We start from the raw sequence: 18968 nt of genomic DNA, 5'->3' as shown, positions 1-18968 counted from the left end.
CGGTTCTGGGTCCCGTCGCTCGTAACCTGTCGTGTCATGTTTTCATCAGTCCCACGATGCCTGTGTACTTTGATTTTGCCCTTTCCCGTGTGGTTCTCTCTCCAACAAGCCTGGAGATTTTGTCGCCCCTGGCGGTAAATTGGACTGAGCTGGAACACACAAAACGCTCTATTGTTCCTCCGTGGGTGCGCTCGCCCTCCTCCAGCTTCCCTCGCCCAGAACCCTTCTTTCCTGGTTGAGCGAGCCTTGCTCCTTGACGACCTTCCTGTCGGAATTCCGGGCACGGTTGACCCTGACGTTGCCGCCCCAGCTGCCTTGCTTCCCATCCAACGCTTCGATCGCCGCGTCGACATCTTCGCCTTTCTCCAAGTCGACGAAGCAATAGTATTGGTTGTTCCCGTGCTCGGGATTGGGTGCAGGCCGCGGCGAGATCTGCTTGGAGACAGCGCCCAGAGCAATGCCGGGCGCGTACTGCGCGAAGAGCCCCTGGATCTCTTGGTCATGCGCGGACTGTGGTTCGATGCGAGGCATGTTGCCAATGTACAGCCGTCGACCCTCGGACTGGGGTGCCGTCCAGTGCGTCTGCGCGTCGCCACGGTTCCAGCGGTCGAAGGTCGGGTTGTATTCTCCATCTGAGGCAAGAGGGGGTATAATCAGTACGGACAGAACTCAGGCCCTTCAGGACATAACTCAGAGCTCTTACGGACAGAACGCAGTGAACTGATGGACAGAACTCAGAGCCCTTGGGGGCACAAGGAAACGTATAGGAAACGTATAGGAAACCAGCCATGCGCAAGCCGACTCACCTTTCTGTTCCCTCGTCTCGCGAACCCCTCTTGGCCGCCCTTGGCCCCTCTCATAGTCTTTCATTCGCATTTCATTTCCGCCTCCGCCTCCGCCCGCTTGACCGTGGCGCTTCGCGACACCGGGGCTGACTCGAAGGGCTCGGCCAAGCACCTCGACGCCGTTCAGCTCGCTCATGGCGCGCTGCGCCTCCTCGGCACTGTCCAGATCCACAAAGCAGTAGCTGGGGTTCCGGCCCGTGAAGGGGTCGGTCGACATGCTTACGCCGACAACATTGAACCCATAGTTTTTGAAGAGCTCCTCGATGTCGGGCCGCTGGGCGGTGTAGAGCAGATTGCCCACGTAGAGCCTCGTGCCCGGCGTTCCTTCTTCGCTGCTCGTCTGATGCACGTCCCTGTTGCGCGAATGCGGCGAAGCGTGGCCATTCTGAGGATTACCACCACCATCTTGGCCCCTGTTGTACCGGGCACGCGTCTGGTGCTGTTGTTCGGCCCGCGGTGATTCGTCCTTCAGCCGCCAGTTGCTCGAGGCTGTAGAGCGGAAAGTTTGAGCCTGCCGCTGCGGCTGCGGCGGCGGCGGTGATGAAGTCTCCTCCATGGTGGCCGACGAATTTCAGATCCAGAGATGGAGACAGATACCGCGTGGAGAGATCACAATGCCAGCCAACCCGCTTCAGGAGATGAGACTCGTGGCCTCACCCAGATTTTCAACGGCAACGTTCACAACTCGGCCAGAGACAGCACAGCCAAGGCAGCCCACATTCGAGATTTTGGCGTGGCTGCCAAGACAAGACGTGCATTAATTGGGTCATGTTCGAGTCGTTCATTTGTTGCCTACCTATCACCTAGGTAGGTATTTATAGGTGACAGGCATGTTGTTCCTATAGTCTTCTAATCATCAGAGCCTACTCTGTGCTATGTACGTAGTGTTGAAGTCCCAGGTAATACCTTAGTCTGAAGACAGTGTTCACGTACGAGTCCTTGGATATGATGCGCTTGGTCATACAGCACCTTTATCACTTCCGCCCATCTGTAACCAATCATGATGGCTGGGTTTGCCAGCGGACATAGGCTCGTGAAGACGCCTTGACACGTAGATCACCCACCACATCCATCACCCTGTGCCTTCCGCCGCGTACGAGTATTACCGCTTTTGCAGCGGCTGGTCCAACCCATCAGGCCCAATGTAACCAGGCAGCTGTGCCACCCGTGCCAGCCATGCCTTCACCGCGGGAAACGGCTCCAGCGACACGCCACCCATGGGCGCCAGGGCGACATAGACGTAGACGGCGATTTCGGCAATCGTCGGTCTCCCCACGGCCAACCAGGTTTCTCTGCGCAGCCTCTGTTCCAGAACCTGCAGTGACGCAACGCCTTTGCGTCTCGCCTCGTCGAGAGTCTCCTCGCTGGTCCCCGCAGGCCAGTCGAACGCCACGATGGCGCGCGCCTTGGCCAGGCCGACGTGTATGTCACAGGCGGCAAAGGCCAACCAGTCCACAATCTGCGCTTGCTCCACCACGTCGGACGACCAGTAGCTGGAGGGGGCCATCGTCTGTGAGCCTCGGTCGGCCCGCGTGCCGGCCAGGTAGACCATGATGGCGCTCGAGTCCGTGAAGACCTTGTCGCCGTCCACGAGCGTGGGGAGTTCTCCTTTGGGGTTGATCGCCAGGAAGTCGGGCGATTTCTGTGCGTTGGCGAAGAGGTTGACTTCCACCTCTTCCATCTGAATGTCGAGGAGTGAGCCCAGTAGCCGGATTTTGTAGCAGTTGCCGGATGCCAGACAGCAGTACAGCCGGGGTGCCATTGCTGCAGAAATCGGAAACGCTCTTGGTCTTGGGTCCCCGTGCGCAATGACAATCCTTCAGGGGCGTCCAGTATACTGTAGAACTGGTGACGAGGGATACGTGGCGACTTCGTAGGAAATGATACCGTACTGTAATGCCAGGGGTCCCCGAACCGTGCAAAGTTTGGTTAACCTCGGAATCGGCTCGCCGTAAGCACAGGATGTACGGAGAATGTCGACAAACGCATCACTCACTCCCTCACGCTATGTACAAAGCATCAAGTACGGAATCCACGCCGCTGAAAGTGCCAGCTATCTCAGACTGAAATTTTGAATGACCCTAGAAGAGACCCGTGCCGGAATACAAACACGTAAAGAACCTCAGCGAATGGTACGAAATCGTTGTTCAAGCCGGAGGCATACATCCGCGTCTCGACTTCGCTTGGTTGATGTTTACAAAGCCTGAGCTGGCTAGGAGAGCTCCTTCACAAGCTTCCCCCACCCCCGAACAACAGCTCCTGGAAATCACGGACGATCTTCAACAATATGTCACCTGGCGCCTCGCTGGTCGTGGTTGATATGCGTAGCGCGTACGGAGTACTGTGTATGCGTGGTTTGAGTGGCTTATGTAGCGCGATTGGCAGGTTGAAGGACAGCTTGTGTTAAGAGGCGGAGGAGGCATTCTTCCCACACACCGGGCCTTGTTCAAGATCACAATCAATATTTCCTGCCTACGGCGAAGACAAATGGAGACTGATCACACCCCACAAGCTCCAGTGCCTACCTTGCAGGATATCAGATTCCGGCCACTACGTCGCGCTGTTTCGTGTACCAGGTTCAAGGTTCAGCGCGACAGCGCATAGACCGGCTCTCAAATGCCATAAAGATGTGCTTCGGCAACTACTGCGACTGATCTCCGCCATCTACCTATGGGCACGTTGAGAGCCGGTACGATGCTAACGTCTGAGAAGCACGCGCAGACCAACCAGCACGGCGCAGCATGAAGCGGAGGCAAACGAGACGGAACAAGGGTCCGACGGGTGCGGCCAGTGCCAGCGGAGTTCGTGGATGCTGCTGGGCAAGATGGCTCGTACCACTGCCCTAGTTTTTGTCCAAGTTAGTACCTGGACTTCTGGCGTCTGCGGATGACTCGGGAGGGCTTGCAACCTGGACTCAGACAATCATGGGATTCCACGTCGAGGTAACAAAGATCGAGGTATCGGAGGTGACAGTACAACTGGCGTCAAGAGCAGCGATCTGGGAGAGACCATAACACATACAGCGAGAAGGGCGAATGATGCAATAGTCTTGGGCATGGAGCCGGAGCCGAAATAGTACTTACTACATCTTTGGCGACGCCGCTCGTTCCCTGAGTTCGGGCATCACAGACAAGGCAAGGCTCCGCTTCGAAGTATCCGTTTGCAGGCCTTTCGATAGCAAAACGGTGTAACGTTGCGAAGGAGCCAACCGAAACTGCAAAAGCGAACTTGTAGCGCGCCCCGTACATGCAACTAAGGCCGGCAACAGGATTGACGCCACCAAGAACACTGTCACTACCGCACCTCCTCGTAAGTATGGGAAGACGTCTTCTCGACGGGTCAATGTGCTTGGTGTCTGCCCGTCGGACCGATGTTCGTCCATTCATGGTACTTCGTGATTGGGCCGTTCGTACGAAAGTACAGATCCGTATGCCTCTGTTGGTACTTTCCGCATGTCTCGCATTTGGCATAAAGCACTCCTCGGGCCTTCGGTGCTGGAGGGATCTCACAACTTTGCTATCCCTGCGCTTTTCACGCCGTCTTGATCTGACAGTCTGACAGTGATGCCGCTGGTGCCAACTCGAGCGGGAGAGGTCATGTACGAAGCCAGGGGAGAGGGTGTGCCAATAGTCATGCTGCATGCAACATTGCATGACCGACGAGACTATGAGGTTGTCGCTGAGCATTTTGCAAAGAAACACAAGGCCATCACTGTCGACTGGCCCTGGCATGGCGACTCAAAGGGAACTTCAAACAAAGAATACCTCAGCGCTGTTGGGTTTGCAGATGTCCTTGAGGATGTCGTGGATGGTTTGGAGTTGGGATCTGCCATGTTCATCGGCAATTCTGTGGGAGGGTTTGCTGCAGCCAGGTTCGCAATAAACCAGCCAGACAAAGTCCGAGGACTGGTCCTCGTCAATACCGGTGGATTTGTCGAATGGACCCCCGTCACTCGGCTGTTCACAAAGCCGCTTGGTTCACCGTCAGTGTCGCGCCTGATAATGCCTTACCTTGTCCGCAGGTATATGAGCCCTCAGACAAGTCATGATGAGGAAATCACTTGCCGAGCGGCTGCTAGAGCTGGAACCGCGGATGGTGCCTCGACAGCGGCCGCGCTATGGCGAAGCTTCTTGCATCCGGAACACGACCTTCGACCTCGTGCCACTAATATTAAGGCTCCTGTCTTACTTATCTGGGGCACAAGGGACCCCATCTTTCCAAAGACAGCTGGCGTGGCAGCACAGCGTTGCATACCGGGGTCGACGCTTGAGTACTTCGACGCGGGACATGTGGTATTCTCTTCGAAGCCGGACAAGTTTCTAGACGTGGTTGACTCCTTTATCGAATCGATTGTTGCTGGCAAGAAATTGGTAGCTTAGAGCAAGCTGAAGAAGTTGGCCATTGAGGCTCGCGGTTTAAAAGGATGTGCGCGCCTCAGGCAAGCTTCCGCAACCAGCCGGGCGGATTGTTGTTCTCAACCGATGCAATAATCAGGTAGTCTCTGCAGGGAGCTGTGGGATTAATGAGCTCCAAGGATGGACATACTGTCACAACAACCGCTGTGCTTCTGGGTTCTTGTCCTGAAGAAGTTGACTCGTCCTTCTTGTCGCATCCACGTTACCCAGGCCATGGCCACAATCAGCAAGGTTTCTAGAGCGGATCTTCGCCATGTCTCCGCGGTGTGATCTCATCATCGTACGCAGGATTCACATAGGAGCTCACCTACGTGCCAGACTTCACCTAGAGTTCTGAAGGAGTTCTGGTGGAGTTCTACCTGAGTTCAAGGCAGCCCAAGCTGACCTCAGCGTCTCCCATCGTTATGCTCAAGTGGATTAATGATGCTCCACCGTATGATTGCTCGGATAAACTGCGGTCATCAAACGCATGCGGGCACGCAGGATGCGGAAGCGGTGTTCAGTAAATAAATCTGGGCCACCTCCCACAACTATGCTGCCTCTCTTCTCTATGTTGGCAGACGAGGAATTGAACACACTCACTTGAAACATGGCGCCCTCTGATTTCATCGACCACTCTCCTCACCAACCAACCCCGACCGCCAAACTGCCCACCGCAAGCAACCTCGTGCTGATCGACAATTATGACTCCTTTACCTGGAACGTGTACCAATATCTTGTCCTCGAAGGCGCGACAGTCACGGTCTACCGAAACGACAAAGTCACACTTGAGGAACTCATAGCCAAGAGGCCAACCCAACTGGTCATCAGCCCCGGACCAGGTCACCCAGACGCAGACGCTGGCGTGAGCAAGGATGCTATCAAGTACTTTGCAGGCAAGATACCTATATTGGGGGTGTGCATGGGTCAGCAGTGCATCATTTCAGTCTTCGGTGGTAGAGTTGATGTCACAGGCGAGATACTACACGGGAAGACTTCGCCACTGAGACACGACGGCAAGGGCTGTTATACCACACTTGCACAAGATCTGCCCGTCACAAGGTACCACTCCTTGGCCGGGACACACCCGACGTTACCTCAGTCATTAGAGATATCTTCTTGGATAGCCAAAGGGCCTGATGGCGGCAAAGGAGTCATCATGGGTGTGCGACACAAAGAATATGTGGTCGAAGGTGTTCAGTTTCACCCCGAGAGTATCCTAACCGAGAACGGCCGAATCATGTTCAAGAATTTCCTCCGAATGAAGGGTGGGAAGTGGTCTGAAAATCCCGAATATTCTGCGCCGGAAAAGCAAGTCAACGGCGCCAGTGGCCAGGCGTCCAAGAAGGAATCCATCCTGGAGAAGATCTACGCTCACCGTAGGCAGGCGGTTGCTGCACAAAAGCTCATCCCTTCCCAGAGACCTGAAGATCTGCAAGACGCCTACGATCTCGGCCTTGCTCCTCCTCAGATCTCCTTCCCGAGGCGCCTTCGCCAGTCCGCTTACCCAATCGCCCTTTTGGCGGAGATCAAACGCGCTTCTCCATCCAAAGGCATTATATCTCTTGGGACATGCGCACCAGCTCAAGCCCAGCAGTACGCCACAGCTGGTGCCAGCGTCATCTCTGTTCTAACAGAGCCCGAGTGGTTCAAGGGCAGTTTGGAAGACATGCGGCTTGTGCGTCAGGCCCTCGATAGCATGCCCAACCGACCTGCCGTACTGAGGAAGGAATTCATTTTCGACGAATATCAGATCCTCGAAGCGCGCTTGGCTGGTGCCGATACAGTGTTGCTGATTGTCAAGATGCTCGACGTCCAGACTTTGACGAGGCTGTATAACTATTCCAGGTCACTGGGCATGGAGCCGTTGGTCGAGGTCAACACCGCTGAAGAAATGAAAGTCGCCGTCGAGCTCGGTGCCGAAGTCATCGGCGTGAACAACCGAAATCTGACGAACTTTGAAGTTGATCTGGCCACAACAAGCCGGTTGATGGACCAGGTCCCGAAGTCGACCATCGTTTGTGCTCTAAGTGGGATCTTCGGCCCTCAAGATGTCCAGGCCTACCGGAAAGATGGTGTCAGAGCAGTGCTTGTCGGAGAAGCACTCATGCGAGCACAAAATACAGTGGAGTTTATAACAAAGTTGGTGGGTGATCCGGATGTCCCTCCCAGGACAAAGACACAGCAGCAACTGTCCGTCAAGATATGTGGCACCCGGACTCCAGAAGGCGCCAAAGCAGCCATAGAAGCTGGAGCGGATCAGGTTGGCATTATCCTCGTGCCAGGCCGCAGACGATACATTACAGATGATGTAGCTCTACAGATATCGCAGGTTGTCAAGAACACGCCTCGACCCTCGACTATACCCTATCCGTCAGACATCGACGAAGACCTAGGCAGCACAGACTATTTCACGCACTCGTCCTCCCACCTTTTGCGCCGACCTGATCGCGCCCAACTAGTTGGAGTGTTTGCTGACGCTCCATTATCGCACATCATCAAGCAAGTCCACAAACTCAACTTGGATATCGTACAACTGCACGGCTCAGAGCCGCTGGAGTATGCAAGGCAAATTCCCGTTCCCGTCCTGAAGGCGTTCAAGCCTGAAGACATGGGAATTAATGCTAAGGGCTATCACGCTATCCCGCTGCTGGACGCTGGCAAGGGAGGGTCCGGGCAGCAACTTGACATGGAAACCGTCAGAGGTCTCTTCAGGAAAGATAAGAATCTCAAAGTCATCCTCGCTGGCGGATTGACCCCGGACAATGTACAAAAGGTCTTGGCGGAAATGGGCAAGGACTACTTGGGGAATAATATCGTGGGCGTGGACGTTTCCTCAGGAGTGGAGGTCGATGGGAAGCAAAACGCGGATATGATACGCGCTTTCGTGAAGGCTGTCAAAAGCTGAGCCCATGGCCCGCGTAGGAGCACGTCTGCTCCACAGTCACGGTGCTCTGCCAGTCCCTTACAGTGGTACATGGTTATATTACAACTCTGTGAATCCACCGTGCATGAACTCTGAGATATCTCTTCGAGTGACCTTGAAGCCCTTCACCATCTGCTTTGAGTGTCTTAGTCTCCTATGATTTCGTTCACACGCCAGTCTCGTTCGTATTCGTCCTCTGTGCTCGACTGGGGTTTTACCTCATCATCAGCCTCACCCTACATTTCGCCAGCACATGGGTTCTGTATCACTGCCGTCTAGCACGTGCTCGCCATCATCGCCTCTCTGAACTATATAAACGATCTATTGTCATTACCTCGATCGATTGTCTTCCTATCCATCTCATCCTCAGATCATCCCTTCCTGTTCCTTTCGAGCTTCCTATTCCTACCTTCCAACGAATCTATGTCATGCTCTGAATCATTTCTTGCTAAGGGCTTGCACCGATCTTTTCCGTCTGATTGTCATCGTCATCATCATCGTCATCATCATCTATCATGCCAAAGAAGTTCGGAAAGGTCGTCCTCGCTTCCACGGGCGACTTACCAGGCGACAAGGACAGCAAAGTCAAAGGCTGGGTCGAGCATGCCGGCGGCACCTTCGTCAAGGAAGTCTCCAGGGATGTCACCCATCTGGTCTGTAGCGAGAAGGCTTGGAAGCGGTACCATCCCATCGGTATGTTTGCTTTCCCTGCTCTTCGGCCGCGTGTGCTCCGTAAAACATATCATCCCATCCCATCCCATAATGCTGACTGGTGGGTTGAAATAGTCAGAGAAGCGCGCCGTATGCACACTGTGCACATTGTCAAGCTTGATTGGCTTGAGGATAGTCTGCTGAGCAAGTCCGGTAAGCCTCTCGATCCCACGCCGTACAAGTGGGAGCAGCGAAAGGAACGGTGTGGCGGCGGGATAAAGCGCAAACGGGGGAAAGACGACTGCATGGACGGTGGCGATGACGAGGCGAAGAAGCCGAAGCTGGCGAAGCGGACCAGAACGCGGAAGTCACCAGACGTGGAGGGCGAGGGACGAAGCAAGAACGAAAGAGTCGAGAGAGCTGGTAAGTGATAATCACCCCTGGAGCCCCTGGATCACTTTGTGTCGTCGAAAGTTGACTTGGACAGGCAAGGAATTCGACGAGGCGTGTATCGAATTCGAAAAGATCATGGGAAAGCGTAAGTTCGCATTCTGTTGCCGCTAGAGGACATCCCACTGTCATCATGCCCAATGCTGAGCGAGAACAGAAGGCTACCGACCTTTCACCGACCAGAGCGGCTTCGTGTACCTCTTCACCTTGGTGCGGAAGGACATCCTGAAAAATCGCGTGGAGAAGCATAGAATCAAGGTGCGTTATGCACCTTCTTTCACTTCCTGTCACGAGACCTTCATCCCAATCTCCCACCAAGACGTCGACCGGAGACGCAAGAAGTCCGATGACAGCGTGACTCCTTCCGAGCGCATGCTGTATCAATCAGACGCCCGTGAATCGAGTACGGATGGCTTGCTTCTGGAGGATCCCATACTGCCACCATGCCCAGTACCCTTGTACTATTTCCCCAAGCCCTACCCATATTCCCTCTATCCTTGCATCGCAAGTTCTCTGCCACGCCAGCTCACATCCGCCAACCGCAACTTGCGCGTGCCCATTCCCGATCCATGGGCTCAGAGTCTGCAGCTTTTTGTGTCCGAAGAACCCACGGCCGTCCCACTATCCGGCAACCCCAAGCAGCCTTCGGCTCCCAGCGCCATACACCACCGCGATCTACGAGAGTTGCGCAAAAAGTCGTATGCCGCGTATACTGTGTACACCAAACCAGGATCTCGTCACGTTCAGACACTGGTGCCCGCTGGCAGCACCTTCGACTTCGCATGGGCCATGTTTTCCAAGTTCTTTAAGAAAAAGGTCGGGCTCGAATGGACTGATGTCCACAATGGATGGAAGAAGGGCCTCAAGCTCGAGCAGATCCTCAAGGAGAGAGTTGGTGGAGGGGACGGCCCTGGCGAAGATGAATACTGGGATGTGTTGGAGCCGGCACTTGCGAAAGGGCAAACACCCAGAGCAGATCGAGGGTCGACGGCATCCATTGAGAGCGGGGAGAGCAGCCCGACTGTTACGGTGGTTGTGAATGCCAGCTCGTTGACCGCCAGAGACCAGATGGAAGCCAGAGCGATGACGCCGGAAGAGGGATGGTGAAGAACTGACGACCCGTCTGATCTTTGAGGACAGTTTAGACGTTGCTTTGATGGTGCGCTGTGCTCGTGGTGCTCCTTAACGTCAAAAGCAGCAGGCCCCGGATCCACAACTCATGTGCTTGGTTGCTAGACCTCTCGCACAGCGTATTTGGTGCTTGCCATTTGAGTCTTATTGGCTTCATCCTATCATAGGTAGTCCTTCTTTCGACTAGTCCTCGTATATTGCGTCAAAGCCCACTCGACTTCACCACCTGAGTTCTTCTCCAGGGTTCCTCCTCTGATCTCGAAGCACCTCATGGTCATCCTAGGTCCCACTTCTGCCAGCTCGACATCTCTGTATCCAGTCTGCACGAAGACGTGGTGGCGGACTTCAATGCTATCTTCAACATTCTTAAAGGTGACGACCCTGTTGCCGACCTTGTGCGGCCCCTCTCGGGGCGGGAAAATATGCTTGAGGATCTGAACCACTCGCTTCCCAAGTCGGGTTGTGAAGCCTTCGAAAATAAGATGCGGATATGATTCAGAGACTGTGCCTCTCGACGCATCCGGGATGTCTGCTCGGAGTACGACGTTGTGGAGGGAGAAGGAAGCAGTGGGACCGTGTGGTAAATGAGAGATGGTCATGGCGGTTGGAGTGCCTCTGTGTTCGTGAAGAAGGATGATGTCGGTAAGCGCAGCAGCTTTCGCACTCGCCAACAGGTTCGGAAGGATGAGATTTCCTCGGTTCAGACGTATTGACGTGGGCAGGAGCAGGCGGATCTCCTTAGAGAACGTCGCGAGCCGAGTGGAAGGGCTGCGGGAAGTGGTTACCAGTGGCCGGGGATCGGCTAACCCAGAAAGCATTGAGTACTCGTCGTCGAGGGACTCTTTGGCGGCCGCTGTCTCCGGATCGAGAGACTCGTCATACTTGAAATCCTTGCGTAGAGATTTGTCGTTGGCGATGGAGGGGTCGAGCGGCTTGCCAGTAGCCAGGGACTTTTTCAGCAGCGCCCGTTTCTCTGCAATGCTAGCATCTCGCAGTTGAATTGCACGGCGATAGAGATAGTCGCGGCGCTCACGCGCCTGTCGCCGGATCATGCTGTCGACTGGGGAGAAGATCGCAGCGAAGTGAAGGAGCAGCAACAGCAGAAGAACAAGCATCCCAAATTCCTCGTAAATTTTGATGGAGAATTTCGCCGCGATTTATCCGGCTGCGACTGCCCACTCTTTGCCCGGTCGCTCTTGCAACCCTCACGAACCCTCTTCCGCCCTCTCATCACAGCAGCAAGGCTCTTCGACGCACCGGCGCATGTGTTACGACAGGCCGTTACTCACTGTTGGGACCTGGAGATTGTCGGAGGGGTGTGAGGCAGCGGCGTTCAGGTGAAATCTGGGTGTATACCTGCAATTGCGCCGAATCTGTCACCCTCGCCCCGTTTCCCCGTTACCCTTTCATACTACCCAGCGTCGCGACCCTAGGACGATAGATAGGCTTCTGATTCAAGATGGAGGCTTTCAGCAACATGGGGAACCACTTGGTTTCCAACTCCGCCGCTGCGATCAATGCCAGTGATGACATTTCCACCGTCGACCCCGATGAGAGCGTTCTCAGTCTGGCCAAGGGCCCGAGAAGACGCCAGCACGATGATGACGAAACCGATAGCATCGAGGAAGACGATCTCGAGAGTCTGGCTTCGGCCGCGGTCGATGCAGACGGAAAGAAGCAGGTCCCAAAACCGGAGGAAGTCAAAGAGTTGCCTGCTCATGCCTGCGCGTATGATGCCCTCCCTTCTTCTGTTCCGACAGCGCGATACTGATAGACCTCCAGCTACTGTGGTATCCACAACCCCAGCAGCGTTGTCCGGTGTTTGACATGCTCAAAGTGGTTTTGCAGCGCTCGCGGAAACACTTCCTCTTCCCATATTGTCAATCACCTCGTGCGAGCCCGCCACAAAGAAGTCCAGTTGCACCCCAGCAGTTCCCTGGGTGATACTGTGCTGGAATGCTACAACTGCGGCACGAAAAATGTCTTTTTACTCGGCTTCATCCCTGCGAAGTCAGACACTGTGGTGGTTCTGCTGTGCCGCCAACCATGTGCTGCGATGCCTTCATCCAAGGACATGAACTGGGACACTTCGAGATGGCAGCCGTTGATCGAAGATCGTTCCTTCTTATCTTGGCTGGTCTCACAACCCACTGATCAGGAGCAGCTCCGAGCCCGGCATTTGAGCCCTCAAATGATTGCGAAGCTGGAAGAACTGTGGAAGGAAAATGCAAACGCTACCATAACCGATCTCGAAAAAGCCGCCAATATCGACGATGAGCCTGCGCCGGTTATGCTCCGGTACGAGGACGCGTACCAGTACCAGAATGTCTTTGGACCGCTGGTTAAGATCGAAGCCGACTACGATCGCAAATTGAAGGAGAGCCAATCACAAGACAACTTGGTAGTCCGTTGGGACCTTGGCCTGAATAACAAGCACCTGGCAAGTTTTGTTCTACCCAAACTTGAACTGGGCGATGTCAAACTGGCTGTGGGTGACGAGATGCGCCTCAAATACTCCGGCGACCTGCGACCGGCCTGGGAAGGCGTTGGCTATGTTATCAAGATCCCCAACAACCAGTCCGACGAAGTCACCATTGAATTGAGATCCAAAGGCGACCACAAATCCGTCCCGACCGAATGCACCCATAACTTCACGGCCGACTACGTCTGGAAAGCAACGTCCTTTGACCGCATGCAGCTGGCCATGAAAACTTTTGCGATCGACGAATTGAGCGTCTCGGGCTATATCTTTCACCGCTTGCTTGGCCATGAAGTTGCGGCTGCCCCAATGAAGACACAGCTGCCCAAGAAATTCAGTGTGCCTGGTCTGCCTGAGCTTAACGGCAGTCAGATAAACGCCGTCAAGTCTGTTCTACAGAAGCCCTTGAGTTTGATCCAGGGTCCGCCAGGTACTGGTAAAACTGTCACTTCCGCCACGATCATCTACCACTTGTCCAAAATCAATGGCGGTCAGGTTCTTGTCTGCGCTCCTTCCAACGTCGCCGTAGACCAACTGTGTGAACGCATTCACCGAACCGGTCTGAAGACTGTCAGGGTTACGGCCAAGTCCCGAGAAGACGTGGAGTCAACCGTGGGGTTTCTGTCCTTGCACGAGCAGGTCCGAATGAATGACAGCAATGTCGAGTTGACGAAATTGAACCAACTCAAATCCGAGCTGGGGGAACTTTCCAGCCAGGACGAGAAGAAATACAAGTCATTGACCCGTGCAGCCGAACGAGAAATTCTTCAGAATGCCGACGTCATTTGTTGCACCTGTGTTGGTGCCGGAGATCCCAGACTGGCCAAATCCAAGTTCAGAACGGTCCTCATTGATGAGTCCACCCAGTCTGCCGAGCCCGAGTGCATGATTCCTCTGGTCCTGGGCTGCAAACAAGTTGTCCTTGTTGGCGACCACCAACAGCTTGGACCTGTCATTATGAACAAGAAAGCAGCCAAGGCTGGGCTCAATCAGTCTCTGTTCGAGCGGCTGGTGGCGCTGGGCTGCGCTCCGATTCGCTTGAACGTTCAATATCGTATGCATCCGTGCTTGTCTGAGTTCCCGTCGAACATGTTCTACGAGGGATCTCTGCAAAATGGCGTGACCATGCAATCCCGCACTCGAAGGGACGTGGACTTCCCATGGCCTGTTCAGGACGACCCGATGATGTTCTGGTCCAACCTTGGAAATGAAGAAATCTCGGCTTCTGGTACCTCATACCTTAACCGCACCGAAGCGACTAACGTCGAAAAAATCGTCAGCCGGTTCTTCAAAGCTGGCGTCAAGCCTTCAGATATTGGTGTTATTACCCCATACGAAGGACAGCGCAGCTACATCGTCAGTTCCATGCAATCGACAGGCACATTCAAGAAAGAAATGTACAAAGAGGTTGAGGTCGCCTCCGTCGACGCGTTCCAGGGACGAGAGAAGGACTTCATCATCTTGTCTTGCGTGAGATCTAATGATCACCAGGGTATTGGTTTTCTGAGTGACCCACGTCGTCTCAATGTCGCCATGACCCGGGCCAAGTACGGGTTTGTCATCCTTGGGAACCCCAAGGTTTTGTCGAAGCATCCGCTCTGGCACTATCTCTTGCTCCACTTCAAGGAGCGCAACTGCTTGGTCGAAGGCCCGCTTAACAATCTTCAGGTTTCGCTGCACCAGTTTAGCCGACCGAAGCAGACTTATCGTGGACCTCAGCGCTATCAGATGGCGTACAATCACGCAAGCCACATGGCCAGTGGCATGCTGAACGGTCGTGGAGCCCCACGCAACGATTTCCGCGAAGCAGCGGGCTCGGTTGTCGGGTACATACCGGATGATGTATCATCTATCCATTCTTCTGCCATGGGTGGAGTTGGCGTGCCGGCCGGCTATCCCCCAATGTTCCAGGGTTTCACGCCTGAACCATGGCCGTCTCTTCAGAATCAGAACGCCGGTTCTCGCCGACAGAATGGAGTGAAGCCAAGACCAGTTCCAGGTAGTGTGGCAGGCGAGTCTACAGTGGCGACTGAATCGGACATCACTGGCAGTATCCTCGGACAAGGAGGAGTCAGCCTGGATCAACTCTCCATACATGGCAACGGCAAGCAGCCCAGCTATAACCAGGCCGACCGCTTAAAGAGGTATGTGGAGAATGGTCCTGCAACCGGCGGTTACATGGCCAAGCACAAATTGGGCAAGGGTATGCAGGAAGATGAAGATGCCAGGAGCGTTTCTACTGCATTTGCAAGCCAAGTCGGTGGTGGCTACGACTGATATGGACAGGAACTGACGACGACATAAGCCGAATGCTGAGCTCGTTTGAGCATTGGATTATTGACTACAGTCATTGAGACAGCAGTCCTATTCGACCAGACCCAAGTCTGAGCCGAGTCAACGTCATTCCTGGCCACCACCAGTAGCGGACAAGGCACAACCTCGAGTCAGCGTTAGACTACCACGGCGGATTGACAACCAAACCGCTTCCAGCATGGCAGCACACCTCGTTGTGTGGACTTCCGGAGGGGCTTTGGCCTTGCCATGCGCAGGAAGGTGCAGCTGACGAGGACATTCTCCGAGGCAGCAGGTGATGGATCAAGGTGAGGACGGTGGCGAGAGCATGCCAGCAACTCGTCGAGATTCTTGGGACGCGATGAATAGCTCCGCTATCCTTTAGCTTGTTTTGTTGGAGGTCGCATGCTTCTAGCAGTGTGGACGAGGTGATGGATTGTGGGAGGCGGAAGCAGAGCTGTTGAGAAACGTGGACGGTGGCCGTGGGGTTGAGACTGAACGTGAAATTTGATGATTCTCTATGTTGCCATACAGCACTTACACTCTTTTGAACCGACAGCGAGATAACTCAGACACTCCTTGAACAGACAACGGAAACCCCGTTCATCTGAATGCTGTTCTCAGGCATCTTCCTCGATAGCATTGCAGAGCATGAGGCGATCTCGCGCGTAGTTGGACGCTTCAAGAGGGCAGTCGAAAAGTTTATCTATTCAGTACCATGACCTATCTGTCGATGCACTGAGTGTGGTGTTTTCGCGGTCTGGAATGAAGGGGAATCGAGCACTTTCTCAGTGCAATGTGAGCTGCAGGAGGACAAGCCTGGCAAGTCAGAAGCGCCATTGGGGATCGAAGATGGTTAGTCGTCACGAGACAGGCGAGCGGGGCCCCCTAAAGAGTACTCGTACTCTGTGGGCGTGCCGCGGCAAGTGTGCCACTCGTGCCTAGCCCAAAAACAGTAGCACCAGTAGGAGGCGAGGAGGCTAGGACACACCTGAAACGCGTCCCCAGCCGCGCCAGCAGAAGGTTGTTGCCCCAAACACTCACTTTGACACGCTTCATGAGTCGAGATGCCCCTTTCCCCTTCCTCGAGCACACCAGCCGTCCACCCATCTCCATGGCCCTCGACCATAAGTGGGTAGCCGACACAGTCTTTGTTCAACTGTTTCCTTGGACACGTGCACGCCAGGGTTTCGCATCAGTTATGATCCGACAGTAAACCCACCGTGAATGGGCATCTCGCCTGCAAGGGGAAACAACAGGACTCACAGTGGAAACCAACATTCAGCCTGGCGGCAACCGTCGTCATGAGATGAGTCTGGTGCTCGTGCACCACAACACAGCGTACTCCGTATGTACTCGTAGGCGCAAAGGTATCATCGAATTGCTCTTTATCCAACTTCATTTTCTTTGATTGTGCGTCTAGTTCTTGAACAACACTCCAGCGGCAGGCCGTTTTCCCTTTCTTTGCAGCAAGTCCAGGTGACTGCAGATTTACATTTACCTCTGTACGGAGTAACCCTTCGAGCTGAACCGTGACCGGTCATCAAAGAGCAGATACAGCTTCCAGACATACCAACATGTCCGTCGAAATGCCTCCGGATAACCACGCCCTCAGAGTGGCCTTCGAACATGACATCTACTCATCCTCAGGCAAACCTCTTAAATTCGGCTCCCTCTTCTACGATTGTGACGTCTATCCAGCCGAGAAAAGAATACTAGTAATCTTCATTCGACATTTCTTCTGCGGGAATTGCCAGGAATACGTCCGCAGGCTATCTTCAGCACAGTCGCCGTTTCATCCATCTCTCAAGCCGACATCTACGACGTGGACGACAAACTTCTCCAAGCCTGCAAATCGTACTCTTCCGAGTGTCATAATTATTGGTCCTGGACAGCCCAGCCTGATCTCCTCCTACAAGAGCCTCACACAATGTCCCTTTGACATTTATGCTGATCCATCAACACAGCTGTACGACATTCTGGGAATGCACCGCACATTGTCTATGGGGACCAAGGCACCAGGGTATATCGAACACTCCCTCTTGGGTGGCGCTGTCAAGTCAGCGTGGCAGATTGTCCGGCGTTTTGGGAGTGGTGATGCACTGGCCGGAGGTGACTGGGACGTAAATGGCGGAGAATTTCTGTTTACAAGACCAGCGACGGGGTCAAGGTCAGAGTCCCACTCGCCCTCAAGGTCGAGATCAAGGTCCAGGTCGGCGAACTCCCGCGTTTCGAGCAATCTGAATTGGACCCTTACCTGGTGTCATCGAATGCTCAACTCACGAGATCATACCGAGCTCATTGACCTGGCTTACCACACTTGCTTCTCGATCCAGTCATCTCTAGAGAACAGCACACGCACACAATCCCCTGCTCCACCACTGAAGTCCATCTTGGTGAGCGGGAACAAGACACATACAAAGACACTGTCGCACAGTTACTCCAGTGAACGCCTGGGCGCCTGTCCTGCCCCCAACATTCCCAAGTCCAAAGCAGAGGCGCTCGCGAGCCCCCATCACAATCGCCCCGGTTCGAGGTCGAAGGCCCGCCCACGATCACGGAGCACGAGCGTCAGTTCCGGCCAAACGGCCAAGCAGAACCATGACAGAATCTGGTCGAGCATGAGTAGCTCGGATACTTTGTGTTCGGAATCTCGTGCTTCAACCACTACTGACCGCGAGAATCTTGCGGTCAGTCCCATCTCCGAGGCGGAAGAAGAGGAGATCAAACCACGAAAGAGTTTCTCGGCTTCTGTTGCAGAGGCGTTCGGCATTCGAACAACGTTGCTGAAACGGTCCAAATCAGTCTCAGGATCCTCACCCGCGCCAGAGGGAGCCCCTACATTGCCTCGTCCGTCGACTTCTTTCTCTGGGCTGAGACCAGCAAGCAGAGCAAGCAGCAACAAGACAAAGGCTCGTTCGAAATCAATCATCGACCCGATTCCTCTTCTACGCCCCAAACCCCGAGCCGGAAACCACTCCAAGGCAGCAGCCTCGCAGGAGCCTACCACATCGCCCTCGCGTCCCAGATCACCATCCGCAACCGGCACGCACACCCGCACCCGAACATTCTCGTTTTCCAAGACCGCCTCAAAGCATCGTCCAAGCCTTTCCCTCACGCGGAAACCCTCGAGCAGAGTAGGGATGGATGAGAACGGCGTAATGTTGGTCAACGGCGTCGAGTTTGTGAATGTAATCAGCGTCAAAGCACGCATCGAGAGCAGCGACGAGGACGAGCAGAGCAGAAAGAGGCTCAGAGACCGGGCGGATAGCGGCTTGGGCATGGACGTCTCCCGGAACCAAAACACCACTGCAGTCGGGACGAGGGCGTTGAAGGAACTCCCGCCACTGCCTCTTGTGGCGGGCCACCGGAAGAATGACTCTGCGGTCCCGGCTCTATCGTAGATGGATCCCAGACGAATCGACTGGAAGAAGAGCGGTTGTCCTCACTTGTATGGAGTATATGGTTTCCTTTTTGTTCCTGTCGAAGCACGATGTGGGATCATATGGAAGGAGAGAGGTCGAACGAAAATCTTGCGGGTCGAGATCATCGCTCATCGCGGCCTACTACGAGCTTCAAAACAACCGCGAACCCTGGAACCAGCAACTAGGAACCAGGAACCAGAAATGAATAGGCATAATAGATACATATACTCCGTACAGAGCACCCCGTACCACGATCACGTTTCGCTAGCCAAACCTACCTACACTACACTACACTACACTACACTACACTACACTACACTACACTACACTACACTACACTACACTACACTACACTACACTACACTACACTACACT

The 18968-nt window shown here is 54.4% G+C and overlaps 8 protein-coding genes across 8 annotated transcripts; 5 read left to right on the top strand and 3 right to left on the bottom strand.

Annotated features, from left to right (window-relative positions):
* Window positions 1-168: 168 nt before the first annotated feature.
* On the bottom strand, window positions 169-1401 carry G647_03408 (uncharacterized protein; the record flags this gene model as incomplete). Its single annotated transcript, XM_008727753.1, has 2 exons — window positions 169-632; window positions 807-1401. The coding sequence occupies 2 exons, from the start codon at window positions 1399-1401 to the stop codon at window positions 169-171; spliced, it is 1059 nt and encodes a 352-aa protein (XP_008725975.1).
* A 546-nt stretch (window positions 1402-1947) lies between these two features.
* On the bottom strand, window positions 1948-2607 carry G647_03407 (uncharacterized protein; the record flags this gene model as incomplete). The annotated part of the gene is made up of 1 exon (XM_008727752.1): window positions 1948-2607. The coding sequence occupies one exon, from the start codon at window positions 2605-2607 to the stop codon at window positions 1948-1950; it is 660 nt and encodes a 219-aa protein (XP_008725974.1).
* A 1801-nt stretch (window positions 2608-4408) lies between these two features.
* G647_03406 (uncharacterized protein) lies at window positions 4409-5224 on the top strand (the record flags this gene model as incomplete). Its single annotated transcript, XM_008727751.1, has 1 exon — window positions 4409-5224. One exon carries the CDS (start codon window positions 4409-4411, stop codon window positions 5222-5224), a length of 816 nt encoding a protein of 271 aa, XP_008725973.1.
* Window positions 5225-5849: 625 nt separating this feature from the next.
* G647_03405 (uncharacterized protein) lies at window positions 5850-8147 on the top strand (the record flags this gene model as incomplete). Its single annotated transcript, XM_008727750.1, has 1 exon — window positions 5850-8147. One exon carries the CDS (start codon window positions 5850-5852, stop codon window positions 8145-8147), a length of 2298 nt encoding a protein of 765 aa, XP_008725972.1.
* Window positions 8148-8680: 533 nt separating this feature from the next.
* Window positions 8681-10373, top strand: G647_03404 (uncharacterized protein; the record flags this gene model as incomplete). Its single annotated transcript, XM_008727749.1, has 4 exons — window positions 8681-8858; window positions 8952-9239; window positions 9304-9354; window positions 9424-10373. The coding sequence occupies 4 exons, from the start codon at window positions 8681-8683 to the stop codon at window positions 10371-10373; spliced, it is 1467 nt and encodes a 488-aa protein (XP_008725971.1).
* A 185-nt stretch (window positions 10374-10558) lies between these two features.
* On the bottom strand, window positions 10559-11449 carry G647_03403 (uncharacterized protein; the record flags this gene model as incomplete). Its single annotated transcript, XM_008727748.1, has 1 exon — window positions 10559-11449. One exon carries the CDS (start codon window positions 11447-11449, stop codon window positions 10559-10561), a length of 891 nt encoding a protein of 296 aa, XP_008725970.1.
* A 407-nt stretch (window positions 11450-11856) lies between these two features.
* G647_03402 (uncharacterized protein) lies at window positions 11857-15153 on the top strand (the record flags this gene model as incomplete). Its single annotated transcript, XM_008727747.1, has 2 exons — window positions 11857-12125; window positions 12180-15153. The coding sequence occupies 2 exons, from the start codon at window positions 11857-11859 to the stop codon at window positions 15151-15153; spliced, it is 3243 nt and encodes a 1080-aa protein (XP_008725969.1).
* A 1592-nt stretch (window positions 15154-16745) lies between these two features.
* On the top strand, window positions 16746-18572 carry G647_03401 (uncharacterized protein; the record flags this gene model as incomplete). The annotated part of the gene is made up of 1 exon (XM_008727746.1): window positions 16746-18572. One exon carries the CDS (start codon window positions 16746-16748, stop codon window positions 18570-18572), a length of 1827 nt encoding a protein of 608 aa, XP_008725968.1.
* Window positions 18573-18968: the final 396 nt, after the last annotated feature.

Source organism: Cladophialophora carrionii, assembly GCF_000365165.1.
Source record: "Cladophialophora carrionii CBS 160.54 unplaced genomic scaffold supercont1.3, whole genome shotgun sequence".
Taxonomy (NCBI): Eukaryota; Fungi; Ascomycota; class Eurotiomycetes; order Chaetothyriales; family Herpotrichiellaceae; genus Cladophialophora; species Cladophialophora carrionii.
This window is presented reverse-complemented; position numbering and strand designations above follow the sequence as displayed.